Source organism: Solanum tuberosum, unplaced genomic scaffold (genome assembly GCF_000226075.1).
Source record: "Solanum tuberosum cultivar DM 1-3 516 R44 unplaced genomic scaffold, SolTub_3.0 scf00001, whole genome shotgun sequence".
Taxonomy (NCBI): Eukaryota; Viridiplantae; Streptophyta; class Magnoliopsida; order Solanales; family Solanaceae; genus Solanum; species Solanum tuberosum.
The window spans coordinates 590,378-600,914 of record NW_006238927.1 but is presented as its reverse complement, the minus strand read 5'-3'; the positions used below and the strand labels follow the sequence as shown (position 1 = coordinate 600,914).

Below are 10,537 nucleotides of genomic sequence, written 5' to 3'. Positions count from 1 at the left end.
TATATCGACGCTTGTTCTACCGCTGCACTAAATGATAATATGGATATCTCACGGATTTAGGCCTTTGCACAGGGCATAGAAGATCGCCGATATCTACAGTATATGAGTGAGAGGGTCGAGAAAGAGAGATAGAAGAGGGCTAGGTCCGCTGGTTCACTGGGAGATTTTCAGGGTGGTCCCAGACCTCGATATTCTAGTAGGCCACCTAGACCTCCACCACAGCAGTTCCAGGGGAGTAGATTTGATCGTCAGGGACAGTCAGGCCCAGGTGAGGGTTCACGAGTATCAGGCTCTCAGCAGCAGAGAGGCTCGGGCCAGGCTAGCACAGCACCGCCGCGTTGCGCAACTTGTGGTAGGATGCATTTCGGGAGGTGCAAACAGGGGTCCACAGGTTGTTATTCTTGTGGACAAGAGGGGCATGGGTGGAGAAACTGCCCGACCATAGGTCAGGGTGGTATAGGTCAGTCGACCAGGTCAGCAGCAGGTTCCTCCTTATCCACACAGTCTACAGGATGTGGACCACAGATTTCAACACGTAGAGGTAGAGGCGGAGGCAGAGATGGAGCATCTAGTTCTGGTAGTGGATAGAACCATACATATTCATTAATCGGATGACGGGACTCAGAGTCACTACCAGATGTTGTGACAGGTACATTGATTGTTTGCTCCCATTGTGTTTATGCTTTGATAGATCCTGGATCTACTCTGTCTTATGTTACTCCAATTATTGCGGGGAAGTTATGTATAGTAGCAGAATCATTAGATCGACCCTTTATTGTATCTACACGAGTTGGTGAGGTTATTATTGCCAGGAGAGTCTATCGAGGTTGCTCGGTAGAAATTATCGACCGTCAGACCTCTCTAAACCTGGTAGAGCTAGAGATGGTTGATTTTGACGTCATTATGGGATGGACTAGTTAGCATCTTGTTATGCTAATCTTGAGTGTCAGAGAAAGATTGTTAGATTCCACTTTCCAGGAGAGGCAATTCTAGAATGGAAATGCGATACATCAACGCCGAATGGTAGGTTTATTTCCTATCTTAAGGCGAGGAGGATGATCACTAAGGGTTGTATTTATCATCTTGTTCGCGTTCATGATATAGATGCAGAACCATCGACTCTCTAGTCTATTCCTGTAGTTAATGAGTTTCTAGATGTATTTCCAGACGAGCTCCCTGGTATCCCTATAGAACGAGAATTGATGTTGCTATCGATATGCTACCAGGTACATAACCCATATCTATCCTTCCTTATAGAATGACTCCTACTGAGCTAAAGGAGTTGAAGGATCATCTGAAAGACTTGATGGATAAAGGCTTTATCAGGCCTAGTGCTTCACCATGGGGTGCACATGTGTAATTCGTGAGGAAAAAAGATGGCTCACTAAGAATGTGTATCGATTATCGACAGCTGAATAAGGCGACTATAAAGAATAAGTATACCCTTCCGAGGATTGATGACTTGCTTGATCAGTTACAAGGTGCTGAGTGTTTCTCAAAGATTGATTTAAGATCGGGGTACCACTAGATACGAGTTCGGGAGAAAGACGTTCCAGAGACAACTGTTAGAACCAGATATGGACACTTTCTGTTCTTGGTAATGTCTTTTGGATTAACTAATTCCCCAACAGTGTTCATGTACCTGATGAATAGTATATTCAGGCCGTATCTAAACTTGCTTCTGATTGTATTTGTTGATGATATTTTGGTGTATTCACGTTCAAAAGCTGAGCATGCAAATCATTTGCGAGCAGTCTTTCAGGTTCTTCGAGAGCAAGAACTTTAAGCAAAGTTCTCCAAGTGTGAGTTCTTGTTGAGCTCTGTGTCTTTCCTAGGCCATATTGTATCAGATGCAGACATTGCGGTTGATACACAAAAGATTGAGTCCATAAAGACTTTGCACAGACCCATGACTCCGACTGAGGTTTGTAGTTTCTGAGGGTTAGTTGGGTAATACATAAGGTTTGTAGAGGGGTTTTCTTCACTTCTATCACCATTAACGAAGTTGACTAAAAAATTAACTAAGTTTCAGTGGACTGAGGCTTGCGAGCATAGTTTCCAGGAGCTTAAGGATAGGTTGACATCATCACCAGTTCTAACATTGCCAGAGGGTTTAGAAGGCTATGCAGTGTACTGTCATGCTTCTGGTGTTGGGTTGGGATGTGTTCTAATGCAACATGGTAATGTTATCGCATATGCTTCAAGGCAGTTGAGAAAGAATGAAAAGAACTATCCGACCCATGATTTAGAGTTGGCTGTAGTTGTGCATGCGTTAAAGATCTGGAGACACTATTTGTATGTCGTTCATGTTGACATCTTCACAGATCATAAAAGCCTTCAATATATCTTTAAACAAAATGAGTTAAATCTGCGACAATGTCAATGGCTTGAGTTACTGAAAGGCTATGACGTGGATATTTTATATCATCTAGGAAAGGCGAATATGGTAGCCGATTCCCTTAATCAAAGATCTATGGGTAGTTTATCCTATTTAGGTGTTGAGAAGTGTGAGCTAGCGCGAGAGCTTCATCAATTAGCTAGCTTGGGAGTCATATTGTTAGAGGCAAAAAATAGTAGGGTAACAATTCAGGACACAGCCGTATCATCTCTTGTTGTGGAAGTGAAATCACGGCAACAAGAGGATCCTAGCTTAGAGCAGCTCAGAGCCAAGGCTCAGAATCAATAGACTTTAGCATTTGATATAGCAGGAGATGGAGTCCTTAGAAGTAGCGGTCGATTGTGTGTTCCGAATGTTGCAGGGCTTCGACATCAGATTATAGAAAAGGCACATCATTCTCGTTATTCCATTCACCCTGGTTTGACGAAGATATACGATGATATTAAGGAGATATATTGGTGGCAAGGGATGAAGAAGGACATTGCTGAGTTTGTTGCACAGTGTCCTAACTGTCAACAAGTGAAAGTTGAGCACCAAAAGCCTGTTGGGCCAGTTCAGGAGATAGCCATTCCTTTGTGGATGTGGGAATCAATTAATATGTATTTTATTACAGGGTTACCTCGATCGCGTTGTAAGTTTGACTCTATTTGGGTAATTGTTGATAGACTAACAAAATCTGCCCACTTCTTACCAGTCAGGGCTACTTTTACGGCTAAAGTCTATGCATGGCTCTATATTAGAGAGACTGTTAGGCTACACGGTGTCCCAATATCTATTATCTCTGATAGAGGAGCACAATTTACTGCCAACTTCTGGAAGTCCTTCCAGAAAGGATTGGGGACATAGGTTAATCTTAGTATAGCCTTTCACCCTCTGACAGATGGCCAGGCTGAGCGTACAATTTTGAAAGTCGAGGATATGTTACGGGTGTGCGCGCTATACTTCAAGGGAAGTTGGGATGACCATTTGCCTCTTATTGAGTTCGCATACAATAATAGTTATCATTCCAGCATCGGGATGGCACCTTATAAGGCTTTGTATGGGCGAAAATATAGGTTCCCCATTAGATGGTTCGAGGTGGATGAGTCAGGGTTGATTGGATCTGACTTCTTACAGCAGACAGTGGAGCAGGTTAAGCTCATTCGGGAGAGGTTGCTAACAACTCAAAGCCGACAAAAGTCATACTCAAATGTGCGATGAAGGGACTTAGAATTTTGTGTCGATGACTGGGTATTCTAAAATTCTCACCTATGAAGGGTGTTATGAGAATTGGCAAAAAAGGCAAGCTTAGTCCAAGATTCATTGGGCCATATCAGATCCTACGGAGGGTAGGACGAATGGCTTATGAGTTAGAATTGCCATCGGGGCTAGAATTTGTTCATCCAGTTTTCCATGTATCGATGCTACAGAAGTGCGAAGGAGACCCTTATAGGGTTGTCCTAGTTAAGGATGTTCAGATCACAGATGATTTGTCCTACGAGAAAACTCCAGTTGCCATATTAGATCGACAAGTCCGTAAATTGAGGACCAAAGAGGTGGCTTCGGTTAAAGTATTGTGGAGAAACAAGAATAGAGAAAGGGTAACCTGGGAAGCTGAGGATGACATGAGGTCCAAATATCCTCACTTGTTTCATACCCTAGGGTGATGGCATATGAGTGTATATTGGTGCAGTGGGGTAAGATACCTATCAATTTTTTTATATTATTGCTTATTATTATGGTTGTTGTCGTTGTATTTTGCTCGCACTGTTATTGCAGAGCTATAGTGCTTAGCTATTTATGTCGTCCTGTGAGACGCCTAGGTTAAAACTTTATGAGTTTCAGGTTCTGGATAGTCACATTCACAAAGGATACTTTGTCTAAACTTTGGCCACTCCTAAGGACATAACCGGGTGACTCAGATTTTTCATTCGAGGACGAATGTTTCTAAGGGGGGAAGGATGTAACACCACAACTTTTCTAAACGTCTAAGTTAATTCGAACATTCATGGAAATACAAAGAGGGTGAGTAATAAATTAAGAATGATGTGGTATATCATATTTTAAGGGTTCAAGGGTTGTATCTCATGTTTTGAAGTAAGGTAAGTTGCAAAATAAAAGTGGGCGAAAGTTATCATAAGTTCATTTTTAAAGATTTTTCTGAAATTTGGGTCAAATGTTTCGGAAGTTTTCTTCCAATATATGACGAGTTATGGGTCCCACGACCCATTAAATAGAAGGTCTAGGAGTCTAGTTTCCAACGCATCAAACGGTTTGTTCATACGACTTCAAAATAGAGAGATATTTGCATTTTTGCGAGATTGCACAAGCTGGTACGTGAGATGGGTCTCCTAAGTCGGTGGAAGCTTATAATATAGCATCTTCTTCATTTTTCTTCATTCAAATCGTGAGAAACCCACGACAAACTGAGAAATACTCCTCAAATCATCCTTGTGTGTTCATGATCTCTTCTTGGCCTCTTATCGAAAATTGCCTTACGTCGCGAGCTCGTCATTTTGGTATAATTTTCACAGTGAATTGAGCGGTGTATCTTCGTGGAGGTTGTGGTAGCAGGGTTTGTTTTCAGTGGAGCGATTGTATTCAAGTGTTCTGGTCATTTAAAGAAAGGTAGGAATCACCTTTTATTAGTTAACGGATACCTTGGGTCTTGTATTGTAGTTTACGATAGGGATTCGTATCGATTGTCAAATTGTCATAGTATTTTTTATCCTTAATTAGTGATTGATTTTACCTTTTTCTTTAGTGTTGTAGTGGTGTGGTCAGAGGTATTTTCAGCATAAATTATAAAGGAAATGGTGTATTATGGCTACTCCCTTCGTTCGGCATGTTTCCTTTGAACTTGGGAGTGATATAATAGGGAAGTTAATGTTAGTTATGTTGTAGATGTAATTGTGAGTGGTTGGTTGATTAAGTGGTTATAAACCGTCATTTTAGGGACTCATAATCTGTTCAGAACAACCCTAAGTTAGGATGGACTTGGATATTATTCATATATATTGTTTATAGCTAAATTGCTCGCCTTCAGCCTATTTAATTGTTGGTTGTCACCTTTTTGGCAATTGTGGTTAGCTGTTGAGCTATGAACTGCCTATGGGGGCTATGATGTTGTCTAATAGGACTACGTTATTTCCAAAGAGGCTATGTGTTGCCCACAGGGCTATATTGATGCCAAAGAGTGTTATGTGTTGCCTACTGGGATATTTTGATGCCAAAGAGGGCTATGTATTGCCTACAGGACTTTGTGATGCAAAATAAGGCTACGTGCAGCCCACAGAGCTATGATGTTGCCTAAGAGGGCTATGCGCTACCTACGGCGCTATATTATTACCAAAAAAGGGCTATGTGACTTCTTACAAAGACAAGGGGCTACCGATAAGGTTATGTAGATTGATTTGGCACCTTTTGGGCTTATAGGGGCCTAAGTAGGTGGTATGATATTTGTACCTACTGGGCTTATGGGGGCTTGGTTTGGTTGATGTTTGATCATTATTGTATTTTATCAAATTCAGTAGTGGGTTGGCATGCTTATCTAAATTTGATTTCCTTACCTGATTGCTTTTGGTATATTATTATACTTGCTCATTTAGTTTACAACCTTTCTTACTCTGTACATTATTTTGTACTGACGCCCCATTGCCTGGGGGCGCTGCATTCATGCATGCATGTCTGTCCGAGTAGACCTTCTCAGTAGCAGGATTGACTTCTATCCGGTTGGCTAGCCCCTATCCTCCGGAGCTGCCAGAGTTTAGAGGTTTGTTAGCTTTTGTTGTGTATATTTTGATGGGTAGGTTGGGTCTTGTCCCGCCAATCTTTACTACTCTTTGAGGCTTGCAAACTAGTGTGTGGGGTGTACAACTAGGTTATGGCCATGCTGTCCTAGTTTTGTTGGTTTGCTGAAGCTTGTGAGCTATTTAATGTATTGTCTTTATATATACCTGCTTCCAGTTTTTGTATAGATATCATGGTAGCCTCGACGACCCAGTCAGGACTTCTATGCTAGTTGGTTATTTCTTTATATGAGCTCTTGGGAGTAGCTGTTTATTTTATATATATGTTGACAAGGGCCTTACTGGACGAGGGCTTAGTTTTAATACGAGATATACTAGTTTGTTTTCTTTATTACGCGTGTCTGCCATGTGCTAGTAGCAAATGGTTTAGCAGGGTCGGCTCGGGCTGAGTTTGGGCATTAGGAGCCAGTTGCGGCCTTTGAGTTTGGGGTGTGACACTTTTGATGCAGTGATCACATGTACTATTCTTGTTTGTGACCGGATGGCTAATGTGTAATTTGATCCCGGTTCTACTTATTTCTTATGTGTCCATTCAGTTTGCCTTGGGATTTGATATGATTTGTAATGTACTTATGCCCCAACCCATGTGTCTACCCCAGTTGTAGAGTCTATCATAGTCGCCCATGTCTATTGTGCTTGTCCTATCCTGTTTATTGGTTTTCAGACTTGGGATGATTTGGTTATTTTGGACATGACTGACTTTGATATAATCTTAGGCATGACTTGGTTGTCCCCCTATTATGTTGTGCTAATTGTAACACTAAGTTTGTGACTCTAGAGATCCCCGGTAGGGAAATATTAGAGTAGGAAGGGGTGTACAAGCCTAAGCTAGCTAAGGTTATATTGTCCATTCAGGCTAGGAAACTGGTGGGGTAGGGTTGTTTGGCTTATTTGGCTCATATTCAGGATGTTGAGGTTGAGTCTCCCTCTATTTAGTCTATTCCCGTGGTGTCAGAATTTAGAGAAGTGTTTCCTACTGATTTTCCTGGTATGCCTTCGGATAGAGATATAGATTTCTGCATTGATTTGGAACCCGGTACCTGCCCCATTTCCATCCCTCCTTATCGCATGGCCCCGGTAGAGTTGAGAGAGCTTAAGGCTTAAATCCAAGAATTTCTTGATAAAGGTTTTATCCATCCTAGTGCTTTCCCGTGGGGTGCTATTGTCTTGTTTGTTAAAAAAAAAGGATGGTAGTATGAGGATGTTTATAGATTATTGGCAATTGAATAGGGTCACCATTTGAAACAAGTACCCATTGCCTCGAATAGATGATCTTTTTGAATTGTTGCAAGGTGCATCCGTTTTATCTAAGATTGATCTAAGGTCTGGGTACCATCAGTTAAAGTTTAGGCTTGAGGATGTACATAAGATGACATTTAGGACATGTTTTGGGCACTATGAGTTCCTAGTAATGTCGTTTGGATTGACAAATGCGCCTGTTGCTTTCATGAGTTTGATCAATAATGTATTCAAACCATTTCTGGATTCTTTTGTTATAGGTTTTATTGATGATATTCTGGTTTAGTCAAAGAGTAAGGAAGAGAATGCCGACCATCTTCGTACTGTTCTGGGTGTTCTTGGGATACCAAAGTTGTACATTAAATTTTCTAAGTGTGAGTTTTGGTTGGATTCATTTGCCTTTTTGGGGCATGTAGTTTCAAGGGAATAGGTAATGTTAGATCCCCAAAAGATTGAAGTTGTCATGAATTGGGTTCGGCCTAGCTTTGTGACTGAGGTTAGGATTTTTGTGGGGCTCGCTAGCTACAATCGTCGATTTGTGAAGAACTTTGCTTCTATTGCCACACATCAGACAAGGTTGACCAAAAGGAGGTACCTTTCAAATGTACCGAAAAATGTGAGGAGAGCTTTCAAAAGCTCAAGACCCTTTTGACAACAACACCTATTCTAGCATAACCAGTGGAATGTAAGGATTTTATTGTTTATTGTGATGCTTCACATTCGGGTTTGAGTGCTGTGTTAATGCAGAATAAGAATGTTATAGCTTATGCATTGCGGTAGTTGAAGGTGCATGCGAGAAATTACCCAACACATGATTTAGAGTTCGCAGCGGTAGTGTTTGCTCTTAAGATTTTGGCGGTATTACCTCTATGGTGTCAAGTGTGAGGTGTTTACTGATCATCGTAGTCTACAACATGTATTGACTCGAAAAGATCTAAATCTGAGACAACGAAGGCGGATAGAGTTACTTAAGGATTATGATGTTACCATCCAATACCATCTGGGTAAGGCTAATGTAGTGGCAGACGCACTAAGCCAGAAAGCGGTGAGTATGGGTAGTCTAGCTTGCTTGAGTGTATCCAAGTGACCTTTGGCTAAGGAAATTCAAACCTTGAAACTAATTTCATGCAGTTGGGTGTCTCAGAGAAAGGTGGAGTATTATCTAGCATTGAGGTAAGGGCCACATTCTTTGAGGAGATTTGGCAAGAAGGGCAAGCTTAGTTCTCGATACATTGGTCCATTTGAAATTATTGACTGTGTAGGGCCATTGACTTATAGATTGGCCTTACCACCTAGCTTATCTGGAGTTCATCTAGTGTTTCATGTATCCATGTTGAAGAAGTACCATGGGGATGGAGATTACATTATAAAATGGGACTCAATGTTATTAGACAAAGACCTTCAATATGAGGAGGAACCGGTTGCAATTATTGATCGTGATGTCCGGAAGCTGAGGACCAAAGAGATTAAGTCCGTGAAAGTTCAATGGAAGCATCTTCTAGTTGAGTAAGCTACTTGGGAAACTGAGAAGGACATGCGAGACAAATACCCCTATTTGTTCGACGATTCAGGTACGACCCCAATATTAATTTAGCCATTTTTCCTAGTTTTTCACTCACGACTGAGTGATGGGTAAATTGGTATCTATTGTAACGACCTATTCCCGTCGTTAAAGCAAAGCCATCGAGGAAAATTTTTGGGCCGGAAAACTGTTTGGTAGTAACTTGAGAATTCCTAGCCTAGTCCAGATTTGGACAAAATCGGAGTCAGTGAGGTCCAGGGAGATCTAGTAATAAGTGAGAGATCTAATTATGAATTTGATCGCATGAGTATATAGCTAAGGAGTTAAGGAACCCGTACGGCTATATATAATTAATTCGGGCAGTAGAACTCCCGAAACTGATCTTAGTGTGAATGCGTAGTTTCTGAGTGTCATGGATTGAAGGTGTATTGTGAAATGGGGGTTTCAAACTCTAATTTCGACTCTCTGTTTCTGTGTAGGCCACTGTGGAGGGATTATTTCCACCAGGGCGAGGCAGCTGTGGCGTGACAATCGCGACTTAAGTTGAAAATAAACCCCAAAATGCCATTATTCTGCAATTTTCATTTTTGGACCTGAGAAATGTAATATAACAGTTCATCAAATTAACATTGTTTTTTAAAAAGAAAACATAACAAATCTGAAAACAAACTTACTTGTTTTAACTTCTTGGGTGTATTGCTTAACTTGATTAGTACATGCAGGAGATGGAATGCTACTTTTCATGTTCTCTTTCTCAAGAGTCAGGGCATTCTTATGCATCGTTTCCATTCCTAGACTAGCAGACATGGTAGAAATTTTTGGTCCTTGTCCTCGAGTCTTCCCTATAGAACATATAGAAAATATATCATGTTATTAATCCTTAACAAAGTGTTTTGAAACATGAGAAGCTGCTGAATAATGACAAGAACTCACAGAGAAGATTAGATTCTGAAACAGAAAAAAAAATAGAGAATAATAGAGAAGAGAACAGACAATAGGTTAATTCACATGCTAGGGAAGTCCAAGTAGCAAATTTGTATATAACGATTGCTGGTAGAATACACTTTTTCATTTAACCAAGAAAATAAATATATCTTACTTGTTTCAATCTCTTGGATGTAATGGTTAACAAGATCATTAGATTGAGAAAATAACTTCTTTGTTGGCATACTCCCTTTCTCACCCAAGGATTTAAGTCCTTGTCCTCATCCTCGTCCTTTTCCAATAGCACCAGGCGCAACAAAAGTATATCTCATAGTACTCTTCGTAGTTGAACTATCCTCACTTTCAGTCTTGATTGGTTTCATCTTGAACCTACAAAAACATCCAAAAGTAAAAAATATATCATCATCCATTTGTTCAACAATTTCAAAGGAATCACGATAAATATACTATAAATATACCAATTTCAATAATGTGTAACAATAAATATACTTCACCTCATTAGTTCTTTTTCGTTTCTTTTTGAAGGACTTCCTAACTCTACAATATCATCATCCATTTGTTCCACAATCTCAAAGGAATCACGAGGTTGAGTCTTCATCACGACTTGCCAACCTTTGTTGGAATTATCATTAGCATAGAACACTT

General features: G+C 40.5%; 1 protein-coding gene across 1 annotated transcript in view; it reads right to left on the bottom strand.

The window, feature by feature from the left end:
• Positions 1 to 9,514: 9,514 nt before the first annotated feature.
• LOC107059764 (uncharacterized) overlaps positions 9,515 to 10,537 on the bottom strand; it is a 3,024-nt gene continuing 2,001 nt past the window's right edge. Inside the window, exons 5-9 of the mRNA XM_015306692.1 lie at positions 10,387 to 10,534; positions 10,209 to 10,261; positions 9,881 to 9,895; positions 9,622 to 9,789; positions 9,515 to 9,540 (exon numbers count right to left, since the gene is read on the bottom strand). Coding sequence (XP_015162178.1) covers positions 9,515 to 9,540; positions 9,622 to 9,789; positions 9,881 to 9,895; positions 10,209 to 10,261; positions 10,387 to 10,534 — 410 coding nt within the window. The remainder of the gene's footprint in view (positions 9,541 to 9,621; positions 9,790 to 9,880; positions 9,896 to 10,208; positions 10,262 to 10,386; positions 10,535 to 10,537) is intronic.